This window comes from Gymnodraco acuticeps, unplaced genomic scaffold (assembly GCF_902827175.1).
Source record: "Gymnodraco acuticeps unplaced genomic scaffold, fGymAcu1.1, whole genome shotgun sequence".
Classification (NCBI taxonomy): domain Eukaryota; kingdom Metazoa; phylum Chordata; class Actinopteri; order Perciformes; family Bathydraconidae; genus Gymnodraco; species Gymnodraco acuticeps.
The window spans coordinates 641,030-656,369 of NW_022990335.1; the positions used below are offsets into that span (position 1 = coordinate 641,030).

The window sequence follows — 15,340 nt, forward strand, 5'->3', positions numbered from 1 at the left end:
AACGTTGGACAGCTTTGTGTAAAAGCATCGCCCTCATATCTTGTTCTTCTATGGGTCTTTACTTCATGAGGAAAAACAATGTCGACCCTTTCCCTTGTTACAGTCCCTGCAGTGACGGGAAGAGGAAAAGGCTGTAACCCTCACTGTGTGCTGTCTGTGAAGCCTTTCTGTGAAAGCCTCTCTGGAGCGGAGCTGCTGAGCTGTATAAAACATCTGATGTCTGTCCGCAGCAGCATTTCCAGCCCGGTTGTCTCAAAGCTCTTAGAAATACTTGAGCCTAAGCCTGGTGTGTTTGCCGACAACAAGCCCTAATTTAAAGGGCTGTCTCTTTTTTTTCATAAGGGTAGATATGGGATAGAGTGCACACTGAATAAATAACCACACTTTCACACAGAGGTTAGCAAGGGCCAGCTGGGTATAAACAACATGCAGCTCTCCAAGGAATATGGTGTCTCTGTAAAGAACAACATCATCTAATGCTCTGTGAAGGGTTTTTTGGGGGAGCGACTGGCATGCTCAGCTTTGGCAAAGACCAGTGACCCTTAAGAGCAGTAACACTCTACAATCATTTACTTTTTTTGGCTTTAAATGTGATTTAAAAGTTCTATAGAAATTCAGGAAGACACTTTTTGCGCCTAATGGTGATTGCATAGATCTCTGGGGGCGCTGCAGAAAGTTTGTATAATCAGATTTTTTCCTGAGTATTGATTGAGGCTTTTGTCCTTTGTTCATTTTTTGTTGAGGGCAGGATGAGGCAGACGGGAGAGCAAAGTCAGCTTTTACTGTGAGAGAGTGTCCAGTGGGGGAGAAGCATTTGAGATGCCCATGCTGAGGGAGCAATAGTTAATGAAGGCTGGGCTGAATGTGAATTATCTTGCCCCACTGTTTCCAATTAAGCGTTGGACATGTACAAGCAGCAGTTATGGGAGCCCCTCATTGGTTGGGTCCATTGTGTTCGCTCATCCTTAACTGCTGTAGATAATTGTTGTTTCTTGTGTACCTTCCCTTCGGGATGGCTCCGGCTCCTGCCACGCAGTCATATGTATGGCGGCGCTGCAAAGCATCATAGCTGCAAAATTGTCTGAATTAATTTTTGCCACTGAAATTTTCATGCCATTTTTCTGGCAGGTTCACCACAGAGGGTCTGTTCTTAGTAGATACATTCACATGATTCTGGAGCTGGCCTACTTCTTATGATGTTGTTATGCTGAAGATCTGTTTTGCCCATCATCAATATGGCAGGAGTCCAGGTCAGCTGGATTAGAATGTGTGACACCCTCATATAACAATTTGTATTCGCTAAGGATTGATGACAAAACATAGCAGCTTGTTTTAGTTTTAACAATGCATAAGTCTTCCAAATGAAGCCTAGTACTAAATCCATAGCCCATCTATAAAAACATTTTATTATTTCATAGGTTTCCTTGTCTGTTTTAATGCTTGCATTTCAATCAGCAAAGCTTCGCTGTGCTTCTCAGGTTTTTCAGGGTCTACTCGCTGTTTTCTACAACCTCGGGGATGGAGACTACAACCTGACACTGCCCCACCACCGCCTCAGTGATGGAGAGTGGCATGAGGTGGAGCTGGATCGGTACGGCAGGGAGTTCACCCTGCGACTGGACGGAGGTGGGGGGCGACTAGAAGTCACAGCCTCGCCTGGGCGGAGTCACGAGATCATTATCGACCCCTCCGCCGTGATGCTCGGAAACTCTTTTCCCTCGGGACACAACAGGAGCTTCCTCGGTAGATGGATACTTACGTGTTTCGGTTTAATGAGACTGTATGAGTGGAAGAATTAATTAATGTTGAGGGGAGAAAATCAATGGATGAGGTGAACGATCAATATATTCATTGGCAAATGAGTGGACTCCACAGCTACTTGTATACCTGTTAAAGTTATTGAACATATAAATAATTCAGTGCTTATCCTTACCGCAGACAAAATTGTTGGATCCCATAGTTTCAAGTAGATAGAAAGCGAGATAGTGGGACTGAACTGTATTTAAAAGATGTGTTAGACATCATGCGTCCTGCAGAGTGAGCAAACTAACCAGCAGAGAAGATATCCTTCTAAAAAGCAGAAAAAAGAACTCCATGCTGACAGCTTAGCCTCGGGCTGTTTGTGTATTTTCTGCGAGTGTGCGTCAGTCTGCAGGTGTTTCAGCCAGCCTGTTTATGTGTCAATATGTGTGTGTGTGTGTGTGTGTTTACTCCCCTGCCATGGTGAAAATACCATAAAGAGATCTAGCCTGAGGACTGGTGGTTTTTGGCATTGTAAACTCTTTTTCTTACCCTCCCGTTCACTTTTTTTCCCCCTCTGCCCACCAGGATGTTTGCGAGATGTGAGGTTCAACAGCCGCTCCTTACCTCTGGGTGAGGAGCCGCCTTCAGATGGGCTTCAGGTGGTCACCTTACAGGGGGTCTCTGCCGGCTGCTCTTCAGACGCCTGCAGGAATCATCACTGCTCCCCTCCCCTGGTCTGCGTGGATCTCTGGAGACACCACGAGTGCAGGTGCTGTAAATAAATACAGAATGAATAACCGGGCGTGTTAATGACGCCTTACAGTATACGCATACATCGAGAGACAAGGACTGCAAGGCCTCGCTTATATTAAATTAGGAACACCAGCAATGAGCTTGCTCATTTTAACAAGAAAACCACATCAAGGCAAATACACTCGCACAGTACTGTTACTGAAGGTAGATAGAATAATAATATAACCTTTCGGGGAGGAACTTTAAATGTCACGTAACACATTCACAACATTAACAACTGGTCACGTTAGGTTGAATGCTATTCATTTTCATTTGTCAGGTATAAACAAACTCTGCATTTATATGTGTGAGTTTCCAAAGCATCATATGACAAACAAAATAAATTCCCCAAAGAAAACAAATCATGTGTGACCAGATTGTATGGTCATTGAACCAAAGATAAAATGGGAAACAGCCTTGAAAAAAACAACGACAAACAACCATGTCACTATTTAGTGATGAATCATAATAATGATTATGATATTAGACTTCATGTTTTTAGAGGATTTTCTTAAACGGCTTTACATTGAGACAAATAAACTAAAACAGATTAAAAAAAGAACCCACTCATTCTTTTATTTATTCATTTATTCATTTATTTAACAGGGACATTGCGTTAGCCAAGAGGCTATTTTTCATCTGTAGTCCCTGGACAGATTGTGTAAGTCAACCTAAAACACATTCCATTTTAAACAAGTAAATACAATCAAATAAAAACATGCAACATACATTACTGGAATACTTAAATAAAAACTAAAAAGACAGAACAATAAAACAAAACTAAAAAGAACATGATAAAACACGGGCAGTGTAGACAGACAGTGGGTGGTAAGGAGCAGAAGATTGTGTCAGTGTTGGCAGAGCTGATTCCTCACTAACCAGGTTCTGAGTTGGGATTTAAATGAACTAAAGGATAAAAACAAACAACAAATTATTTAATAGTGTATTTTTTCTCAAATTAAGTCTGGTAAAGCTTTTAAATAAGATAACATTTATGAAAAAAATGTAAGCTGTAACTAATGTTTATTTTTGTGTGTTTTATGAATCATTTCATAATGACTAAGCGGATTAGGTTTGAGTATTTGTGCATCTATACAGTACACTGTGAGTCTCCTGCAGCACCCTTGAAGTGTCCACCAGGTGGCAGCTTGGCTGAGCTCAGCCCTTACTCAACCTGAGAGAACAGAGTATAACAGCAGTGGCTGTCACAGTCTCGGAGGCCCCTTTAAACTCTGCAGGGCCACTGAGTCCCCTGGCTGTGAATTTAGTACTCTGAAACAGCGTGGGACTTTCTACTGCAGTTGGATATCCATATTCTGTGATTGCTGCACAGCCTCAGGTCACACAGCGCTGAGAGAGGCAGGGGGCAGCAGGGGTGAATGATGTTCAGGGAATGTTTTGTACAAACATACTGTGGGACTTCTACTGCAAAGCCAATCCTAGCTTCTCAGTTCCTTTCCTCATTTGTTTTATCTCAGTACAGTCAACGCTAGAACCTTCTAAAGCAGGGGTTCTCAAACTTTTTGTTTATGCGGACCACTATTTATTATCAAGGATTTTCGCGGACCACCTCATATGCAAACCGTAAAAATAAGTACATATATAAACGTAGAGTTAAAAAGCCGATATTTTTTTATAGTTAATTATAGACAATCAAAAGTAAATTGAAGCCTATCTGATACTTTTGTGACCGGTGTCTGTCTGCGTTGTGTATGTTTCTCAAAGAGGACGGCGGATGCTATTTTAATGAGGTCATCCCAAACAATGCCACAAGTGCGGGGTCAATGCGACTGATTTCGATAGAGCAAGTCACATGAGGTGGTCCCCGAAAATCCTTAATAATGAAAAGTGGATTTTATTTAGCTTTTTTCCACGGACCACCTGCAGTACCCTTCAGGACCACAGTTTGAGAACCACTGTTCTAAAGCATATCTTGAATCTCATGTAAGAGGTGTTACTCCTGAGGGATTTATTTTTACACTGACAGCTTAGGTGACCTAACTCTCATCATGATAGAAGTCAATGCTCTTTTTATCTGACAGTTTCCCCAAGTGTCTCTTTGCCTTACACTGCCATCTCTCTGCTCAGGTGCCCTCCAGGCCACATCACCAAAGAGAGCTCCCTTGGTAAAGTGTGCGTCTACACGCTGTGCGCCAGCCGTCCCTGTCGCCATGGCACCTGCGTGGCCCACTCTCCGTCCCGCTACTCATGCCGCTGCAGCGAAGGCTACAAGGGACGCCACTGCGAGTTGACGCTCGCCATGTTCCACAACGTGGACGGACACAGCCTCAGCCTCAGCTCCATGTTCGCCATCAGCATCTGTGTCTTGGCCTTTCTAGGTAGCTATGTTGACTATGTCATCTTCTACCTGTGGTAACCGGAACTCGTGTCCTCACCTGTTCTTATGTTTCTTAAATGTTTTGTTTTGTTTGCCATGTTCTTTCTTTTTCATCTTCACTGCATTGATTTTCATCTTGTCTTTCTATGTGTGTGTGTTCTTGTCTTCATGGTATAATCATTGCACCATGTCTGTAACATCTCCTGTTTTATTTGTTTTCCACCCCGGTGAAATCTACATACATATATCAGTTAGCCTTATTGATCTCTTGAGTTGTGGCAGGATGTGATTTCTCCATGGGTGGTTGGCGGAAATATGAAGCAAAACTGGAAGACAAGCAGGGAGGGAAACATTGTATGTCTTAATTTGTGATTCACGGGGAAGCTGTACAAGTCCCCAGAGAATCGTGGAGTTTCTTTATGTGTTTTTCTATATTCTTCTTCTGTGTTCCCTGTCTCTTCCAATGTTACGCTCTGACTTCAGAAGTCAATTTCCCTTACCGCCTTACTTTTTATCTGTCCAACTTATTTTATATCCCACTATCCACCCATTTTACTTCCTTGATATATTTTTTCCAGCTTTTTCTTTCACATTTCTGTTTCCCAAGCCGCCCTAAATGTGTCAATACTGTGCACATGTACACTATTTGAAGCTATTTGAAGGGAAAACTTTGTATTGTCTCTTACCTTATTCAGGTTATTTCTAGAGTAAGAATTTGGTTAGATCGGGTTAGAAATTGGTTATGTTCTGTCTCATTATAATATTACTAGACACACACGGGATAGGGTGATCAAGGTAATCTACAAAAACCTTATGTGCCAAAATGCTAAAAAGTTGTAGCTGTTCATATCAGCTGTTTGTCCATTTTGTATTTCTAAATGTATGCTAGCTTGAGGATACTCCACCATTTTCTGCTATTTACATTTAAATGATTACTTCAGCATATATATTTCTAGCTACCGACTGAGAAATATGTTTTTAAAATGAAGTAGGTGGTCATGTAAAGCGATTTAAAACATATCTTAATGTTGAACTAACTATAGTCTCACAACTAAATTAAAAATACTGGGAGAAAATATTAAATTAATATTAAAGCCTCTGTATGGCGATAACAAACTACAACAACAAACCATGTTTAATCAGATTTGTCATGTCATTATCTAAACAAGACAATTATAAAAGCAAATTCAGATGAATAAAGAGTTTATAATAGTGTGAAAAGAAGCAGGTGAGAGCAAAAATGATTTTAAAGTAAAAAACAGGATTGTCAAGCCTTGGGTACAGTATGTGAGTTTTAAGAACTTCATGGAAAAAGCCTCCCTTTGAAGATTTTGACTTAAAGGATGATTTAAGGCTGCTTTCTAACGTGTAAGAGGTCACAAGTTCAGAAATGTATACCAGAGCCCGATCTCTGACTGCTTTATGGATGAGGAGTAGGGTCTTAAAATCTTTGAGGTAAAATAGTATGAATACATGGGTAAAATTACGTGTATGTACTGTAGTACTCAACAAATAATTTGGGATACATTTCTTTGTTGAAGAAAGCACATTTCAACTACTTTATTTTTCCCAGCATCAATAAGTTAATTCAATCCGAGGTAAAGCGAAACACTGCTAGGTAGCTGCAATAGTATATCTGTTTAATATTTATGAAGACATTTTATATTTGTTTACATTTTGTGATCAAGTGAAGCATATACACACTGAAAAACAGAAAGCCTCAAATTAAACCCTGTGGGACACCATACCATTTTTCTGGGGGGAAAAAACATTTTATAATCTGAAAAGGTGTTTTAAAGCTAAACCTGAATCTGGATGAAGCTAATGGCTATTTTTCTTCAAAGAACAATCTTCTATTTGATTTCTCAATGCATCAACACATGCATTTTCCAGAGCTTTAGATCAGCAGTCTTAGTCTAAGGTTTTTCCATTTAAAGTGTTTTGTTTTTTTTAAAGAGAAAAGCTGAAATGAACCATGGACTGGTTGCTTGTTAAATGCTGATTACTTGGTTAATGTGTGAGCTTTAGATGTAGATAGTCTAATACAATTGCACAGTTGATGGTGTAATAAGCTGTGGTAAAATCTAATAAGATCAAGATGCAATATCTGCCCACATCTGCTGTCAGCAGGGCCCTGTTAAATGTATCGATATCTCTACAGAAAAGATGAACTGTCCCTTTAGTTCAGCGTTAAGGCCGAGGAAAAGGATGGGTTAATTATGTTAGTTTAAGGCATTATGGGCTATTATAGTAAAGGAAATGTGGTTTTCTGGTCCTCACTAAGATTGAAGGACGAATGTGTGTAAGTGGCTTGCATGTTGCTGCGCTCACTGCCGTCTGTAGGGCCATATCACTGTTTATGAGTCTTTCTGTCAGAGACAGGCTTATAAAACGCTTGGGCAATTCAATACACTGTCCCTGCCTCTATAACTGACTCAACGTTCCCTCCAGGGCATGTAGCTAGTATTGGGACATCAGTTATTTTGACACTTGAGAGTGAAACGCATAAAGCGGTCTTCAATATTTGATAATGAATTCAAAGATGATAAAGTGTGTCCTTGGCATCTTTCATAAAAATGCATGTGTTGCTTGCATGCTAACCAAAGAAAAATGTGCATTCCATTTGAAAAGGTTTCGCCCGCTGTTGCAAAGGCATTTATATTCAAGGCTCCAACTTTTCACCTCACCAAGAATCACCGTCTGTTCCGTAATATAATTCAGATTGGAAAGAGCTGTCTTTGATGACTCTAATTACATTGTCACACCTTGGAAAAAAGAGTGAATAAAACAAGCTAAACAATTCTTTCTCTCAAACTGAAAGCAAAAAGAAGAGCTGGTTTTACCTCAGGATAAAATGCTCTGAATGTGGAAACAAGAGGAATCTAGCGGTTGGATGAACAGGTGGTTATACAATATGGAACAGTTTAATGATGACCCTCCTCACCACAGGATCCACTGCATAAATATGCTCTCTCACTCTGCACTAAGTAAGGCTGCTGGCCGGGTGCTAAATTAAAGGGGGATTCCTTCTCTGCCTCAACATGCATTAAAAGTTAAAATGATCATCCATTATTAAGTTCAACATAAGCCATCACGGGCCGACCAGAATGTTGAGCGTGTGCTATTGACAGCGCCAGATGATCTGAAGTCTGAGCGAAACTCATTAGTCCGACATCAAATCTGACATTATGGCTTTTGAAGAATGGAAGAAATTAGCTGTCCATCTGGTCCGTGTGTTAAGCGATCATGTAAAGTGCCTGTACTTTTCATTCCCTGAAAGATTTATAAATAAATTATTTTCTCAACTCTTTCCCATCTCTCATCTGTCTCATTTCCTTCTGCTCGTTCATCATTTTGTTTCTTTTCCCCCCTATCCTCCCATTGATGTTCGTCCTATACCTCGCAGCTCATTTTTTCTCATTAACCTCAGACTGAGAGAGGCAGTTAAGGGGTTAAGTGTTTTTGATCAAGTGGGTTGTAGTTGTTTACTTGGCGCTCATTCATAATGCACATTGGAGTCCAGGCTAACATCATAATACCCTGCTCATGGCAACTGTAAGAGGGCAGAGAGGCAGCAGCATTATGGATTGATGAATGACTGAGATGTTTGTTCTCCACCCTGAGTGATATTGATCTCGCTGGAATGTAGCTGCACACACACACACACACACACACACGTACAAATCTTGGCAGTTGAGGCTGCAGGCGTACGTTTTTCAGCAGGTAACTACTGTGTGTGTGCAAAGGTGTTTTTCTGCGAGGGCTCTCCGGCACAGCGGTGAAAGGGCCGGATCAGCTGATCAATACAGCCCCCCCCTCCGCCCCATACTGAGAATGGCCAGCTCAGGAACGAGGAGGGACTCACACTCTCTTTTCTTAAATAATTTCAGAGCAGCATTACAAATAAAAGTGCAGGAGCTGAAGTGGTAAATATGTTCCAGGCAGTGAATAAATAGAGATGATGATTTTTAATTGAGATAACTTTTTTCTCTGAAGCAAATATTAGCTCCCGGGGAGTTGTTTTTCTCTCTTTGTTTATGAATACCTGCCTGTTAGTGTGACCCCAAAGAGCCGTCGGTGCATTCTTCTATTTCGAAGCAATTACTTAAAAAATCCAGACTAATGTGATTACCTTGCATTTCTCAGAAGATTTCCAATTAAACTGCTACTTAGCACGCACCATATAAACCATTCTAGTTTAAATGGATCCCATCGACTGTGAGAGATAAAAGCTGGGGCCAGACAGGGGCCAGAGAAGGACTGGAAAACAGCAACCGTGAGAGACTTAATGAGAGGGGAAGAGAAGAAGAAAGACAGAAGGAGGCTCCAATACTGAGTGAAATAAAAAGAATTACGGAGATAAAAAAAGAAAGGGTGAACGAGGAAAAAACAGATAGTGAAGAAGGGAGACGCTGAAAGAGAGGGATGGCAGATGGGAGAAAAATATTGGTTGAGATTAATGGACTTTAAAGGTCAGTCCACCATGTTGTATAATTCAGCACACAATAGCTGTGATTGATGTGTATGCTTTAGGACCTTTTCTGCTCGGCTCACGCTGCATTCCTCTCCACATTCAGCAAAGCCACCAAGGCTTAGAGTTTAAGCTGGGAGGAGTATGCGTTCAGTTAATTGGTTCCAAAGGAACCTTTCATAACCTTTTGATGTCTTTGATAAGACAGGAAACAGAGATGCAACATCAATGGGAATAGGTGGAAAGGTGCTGCCTCTGTTTCCATGCATGCTCCATTAATTTGTCTTAACTGTACGGTAAGTGCATCTAATAGGTCTAACAGGACAAATGAATGTGATGGAAAATCCATTTAGTATGTATTACCTATTTATTTAAAAAGGATGTTTGGTGAAGGATCTATATTCTCATCCTACAGCCAGTGCTAAGTATTTCAGTGTTTGCATCATCACTCTCCCCGCTCATGTTGTCAATTTCATTTACACCCAAAGACGTGTTTTTCTGCTCAGCATCTCCTTTTAATTATGTGTGTGTGTGTGTTGCCGCTGTGTTAACCTGCTCTCTGGCACCCCTCAGTGTTGATGCTGGGCCTGTTCCTGTACTCCTGCTGGAGGAGACACAAAGGTCTGAAGGAAGGTGTGTACCATGTGTCCGCGCACCACGGCGAGTGGGAGGACATCCGAGAAAATGTGCTCAACTACGACGAGGAAGGGGGAGGCGAGCAGGACCAGGTAAACACACACACACATACACACACACACACACACACACACACACACACACACACACACACACACACACACACAGGTGTTTACTACTGCACAGGCAGGGAGAGTAAATAAACAAACATTCAAGGGTGTGGATCTAGTTGGAAATATCCACCAACTTCTTATTTGTTCCTTGCAGTATTTTGTTGTCTGTCAGTGTAATCGATGTATATGGTTCACAAACAGTTAACTTGTTATTCTTATTTAGTGGGAATGCTGTTAGCAGCATTCCAACTATCTGTTCTTCTACGCACAACATTTTTTTTTCTTCCGCCTGTTATTTTGGCCCTCTTCTTCTCCCACATTCCACATCGCAGAAACTCCGTTCAAACATCAAAATGTTCAGCTCGGTCGGGAACCGATGGCTATTAGTTTTTTCATTCATAACTTTCATAATTCCAGAGATATAGCCCATAATTCATCACATTTTAACTTTAACATTGCGCAGCTCGTTAAGGCAGAGTGTGTGATGTCAGAGTTAGAGTGGAGGACAGTTTGAAATTTGCCTTCATATTTTTTTTTAAACTGCCATAATTCCCAAACCCTACATTTCTGAGACATAATTGTTCATGAAAAACGTAGGAAAACATCTCGTAGCTTGAAAAATTACAAATAATTAAGCAAAAATAATTAAACAAAATGCCTCTTGAGGGCATGAAGTGACAACAACTTTCAACATGCCTCCATTAAAGCCCATTGTAATTTCAGGCTGATATTTCCTCACGTTAGCAGCTGCACACCTTTAGTTAATCTGCCAAAAAGGCCACATTATTAACCCGAAAGTACACAAAGATTACACTTCAGATACTCAACTTCCTTGACATGCTTCACGTTTTGAAATTTCACAGATATCTGTTACGGTTCTTCCACAAAAGGTTCACATGTAAGAGGTTTATCCCTCATTCAGAACAATGGAAACCTTTGATCTCTGGGCACGTCGTTAGCTCAAATATAAACACCTGTGTCATGGAACACGATGATGTCATAACTCCAACTGACATGCTCAGAGCAGCAGACTTCAGATAATGGTTAATGGTCCTGCCCTCAACAGCTCTACGTCAATTATGGTGTGTCATCATATGCCGTTTCCATGGAAGATCAAGAGGGCGATGAAGAGAAGAGAGAGTGGGCGATCAAGAGGAGAGAGAGAGGGCGATCAAGAGAAGAGAGAGAGGGTGATAGAAGAGCGAGAGGGTGATCAAGAAAAGAGAGAGAGGGCGATCAAGAGAAGAGAGAGAGGGTGATCAAGAGAAGAGTGAGAGGGTGATCAAGAGAAGAGAGAGAGGGCGATGAAGAGAGAGAGGGCGAGCAAGAGAAGAGAGAGGGCGATCAAGAGAAGAGAGAGAAGAGAGAGAGTCAAACTAAAGTGGAGACATGGCAGAAACCCTACAGTGAAGTGTTCTCCTGTGAGAGGGCGATCAAGAGAAGAGAGAGAGGGCGATCAAGAGAAGAGAAAGAGGGCGATCAAGAGGAGAGAGAGGGCGATCAAGAGAAGAGAAGGTGATAGAAGAGTGAGAGGGCGATTAAGAAGAGAGAGAGTGCAATCAAGAGGAGAGAGAGAGGGCGATCAAAAGGAGAGAGATAGGGCGATCAAGAGAAGAGAAAGAGGGCGATCAAGAGAAGAGAAAGAGGGTGATCAAGGGAAGAGAGGGCGATAGAAGAGTGAGAGGGCGATTAAGAGGAGAGAGAGGGCGATCAAGAGGAGAGAGAGGGCGATCAAGAGGAGAGAGAGGGCGATCAAGAGGAGAGGGCGATCAAGAGAAGAGAGAGAGGGCGATCAAGAGGAGAGAGAGGGCGATCAAGAGGAGAGAGAGGGCGATCAAGAGGAGAGAGAGAGGGCGATCAAGAGAAGAGAAAGAGGGTGATCAAGGGAAGAGAGGGCGATAGAAGAGTGAGAGGGCGATCAAGAGGAGAGAGAGGGCGATCAAGAGGAGGGAGCGAGAGGGTGATCAAGAGAAGAGAGAGAGGGGGATAGAAGAGTGAGAGGGTGATCAAGATAAGAGAGAGAGGGCGATCAAGAGAAGAGAGGGTGAGAGAAGAGTGAGAGGGTGATCAAGGGAAGAGAGAGAGGGCGATCAATAGAAGAGAGAGGGCAATCAAGAGAAGAGAGAGAGGGCGATCAAGAGGAGAGAGAGGGTGATCAAGAGAAGAGAGAGAGGGCGATCAAGAGAAGAGAGAGAGGGTGAGATAAGAGTGAGAGGGTGATCAAGAGAAGAGAGAGAGGGCGATCAATAGAAGAGAGAGGGCGATCAATAGAAGAGAGAGGGCAATTAAGAGAAGAGAGAGAGGGCGATCAAGAGGAGAGAGAGGGTGATCAAGAGAAGAGAAAGAGGTTGATCAAGAGAAGAGAGGGCGATCAAGAGGAGAGAGAGAGGGCGATCAAGAGAAGAGAGAGAGTATAACTCCTATGAAAATGTTCAAAAAGGTGTGTGCTAACAGTCCAGCCGTGAAGACATCTACCGGACAGTTTTGAGATTTCTTCAAATGCCGTTGCCATGGCAATACAATGCTCACCATGAAACACTGTTTTCTCATAACTTCAGTGAAAATGCTCCAAACGGCCCAAAACTTCACAGGTTTGGTAACGATGCAGCCATCAACGCATCTAAGCGTATTATGGGATGTCATCAAATGTCGTTGGCATGGCGACAGATCATTCGCCATTAAGTTAGTTCAAAAGTTTGCAGTTCAAATATTCTGCTGCTTTTCCAAGCCTTTTTACTTTCTTTTCTTCTCTCATCACACATTCAAGCCCCCAGTGTTCATGTATCATTTCAATCTAAATTCTTCCCTTTCTTCTTACACATTACATTTCAGCATAGCAATTCAGAGTCAGCTTTTCAGCATAAAGCATTCCCACTAGCAATTTCTTCAGGAATTGCATTCTCTAGTTACATTATATTTTTCTCTCTGCAAAATATAAACACTTCTCATAAAACAGTTATATGGTATAATGTTTTGAATGTTCAGAAAGTTTTAATAATGAGCCAACCTTGCAAAAACACTTTGAGCTATTGAAATCCAAGGGGTTATACATGTATTAGAATGAGTTAATTTATTATTGAAGTGAGGTTGCTTCCCTGAACAAAAGAGCCATGATTTTGTGTTTTCCTTTAAATAAATAAAGACATTTCCTACATAAATTGCTGCATAAAACCCCCCAATGGAATGAAACGTACCTTCTTGTAAACATTGCACTGCTTTTAAGTTATGATTTCCATCTTGTTATTGGAAATGTTTCAGGGCATTGTGAAGAAGATAAAGAATCAAACGGAGACATTTGAACGGTGTTTGTTGTTGCCCTCAAATGATAATCAAATATCAGCTCTCTGGAGATCTGGGAAGCCAATTAGCTGAAATTAAGCAAGTCGACACCAATAGCTGTTAATGCCTCTGTTTTAATAGTGCTGGTAATAGCAGTTTCCACCCCCCTCTGCAATCAGATAATTAATTACTTGGCTGATCAATGGAGCTGTTGATGCCAACATCTCTTTCTAACACGCTGGATCTTAGTCGTAGTCTGAAGCTTCATTCGCTGGCAGAGGCATTAACTTAGTTTCACTGCTCTGAGCACAGATTGGTGTCATGTGGCAGTGTTGTTTTCAATTATCTTTTAAATCCCCCCCAAAAAAAAGATTACAAAAGGGGAAAAAACGTCTGCTTTTCTCTCTGTTGTCTTCCAGAACGCCTTTAATATGGTGGAGCTGCAGCGCTCCCTCCAGCCCAGCCCGGCGCAGTCGCTCCGCTACAGTTACCCACAAAGCATCATCTCCTACCCACAGACTAAGCTTCCCCAGGACAACAACAAGAAGGGGGTGTCTAATGGGAATGGCAGTGCAGCTATAGCTCTGCGCCTGGCCTTCCCCCCCTCAGAGACAGAAACCCTGCCCTCCCCTCTGATCTTCCGCCGCTCCCACAAAACCCTCTCCTTCTCCAGCCAGGACTTGGCCCGCTACCTGTGTGAGGTCATCAGGGACATGGAGCACCCGGGGGAGCTGGGCACCATGACAACGCCACGCCGCCCCAACGGAAAGGAGCACGGCCTGGCGGCGGTGCGCTCCCTCAGCTCCCTCAGTGTGGCTCAGGGCTCAGAGGTCAGAGTTCAGGCCCAGAGCGCCCGCATGGACAGGTTCAAAACCCTCCGAGCCGTGGTCAGCGATTTGAGAGGAGACTCCAAGACTCCAGAGGGCAAGAAAGACAAACTGAAGGAGAGCAGGGGGCAGCTGAACTGCGAGAAGAGCGGGTGAGGCTGCACTCGCTGAAAACGAACTGAAGGTTGCAGAAAAGCAACACCAATCAGAAGGCTTTGGTGGAATTCCAAAGGGAGGTAATTAAATGTGAAATACTCAGAGACTGGGAGGTTGCCCAGGGTCTATGTGAAGTCTGCTATAAATGTACTGTATTGATGAAACTTTGAACATTTAAGTTCTTTGATATTAAAAATGTTTACCAATGAATGATCAGATGTGATGTATTGTTTACTTGGCATTGCACTGTACAGTATTTACTCCACAGAAAGCACTTTTCGGGAAGCGCCCAGTGTCAAAAGTATCCATGTCATAAAGCTCTCTAGAGTAATGTCTGCAAGTAAGACTGCAAATGAGCTTCCTGCGAGAGAAGCGGGATCTTGTTGCCGTTAATGACTCATGAAATCATTTATGTGGCAAAACTGATTTTGTTTCATTTGTATTATCTTTTTCCTTTTAAATAAATAATTATCTTTGATAATATTTCAGGCTTGATCTTGTTCCGACACCAGTTCGCATTAGTGATCGTTAAATATCTCGTTTTTGAAGTTCAAGAACAACTTTCATCATAAATGTTTTTTTTTTTATGAAGACGCTCTGGAGAGACAAAGTAATTTATTACCTGCACTTGATTCATCTTCTACATATTTCCTGTCTTCCTTTATTCCTGGTGATTAGGATGACTAACTGGAAGATCTACTCTGCTAACTATTACCAGCAACAAGAGCCTTTGATGAGAAGAGCAAAGTCAATTTCCAGGATTAATCATTCATGTCCAGAGCCTGTAGCCTTCTGACCTGAGCTTGTGGGAGTCTCCTGCATGAACTCAGACGTGTGGGGGTCCCAGCAGGTCGCCATACACCATACTTAATTATCCGGCATTACTGGAGTTAAACAGCTGTGACACAGGAGCGAGGGACCAGTGGCGGATCTACGGGGGGCAAGGGGGGGCAGCTGCCCCCCCACTGTAGAGCCTTGCCTCCCC

The 15,340-nt window shown here is 42.3% G+C and overlaps 1 protein-coding gene across 1 annotated transcript in view; it reads left to right on the top strand.

The window, feature by feature from the left end:
* The window catches only part of LOC117550817 (neural-cadherin-like), a 109,884-nt gene extending 95,319 nt beyond the window's left edge, over positions 1 to 14,565 (top strand). The window contains 5 exon segments of the mRNA XM_034223368.1: positions 1,479 to 1,743; positions 2,329 to 2,512; positions 4,624 to 4,874; positions 9,918 to 10,072; positions 13,792 to 14,565. Coding sequence (XP_034079259.1) covers positions 1,479 to 1,743; positions 2,329 to 2,512; positions 4,624 to 4,874; positions 9,918 to 10,072; positions 13,792 to 14,355 — 1,419 coding nt within the window. The 3' untranslated portion in view covers positions 14,356 to 14,565.
* Positions 14,566 to 15,340: the final 775 nt, after the last annotated feature.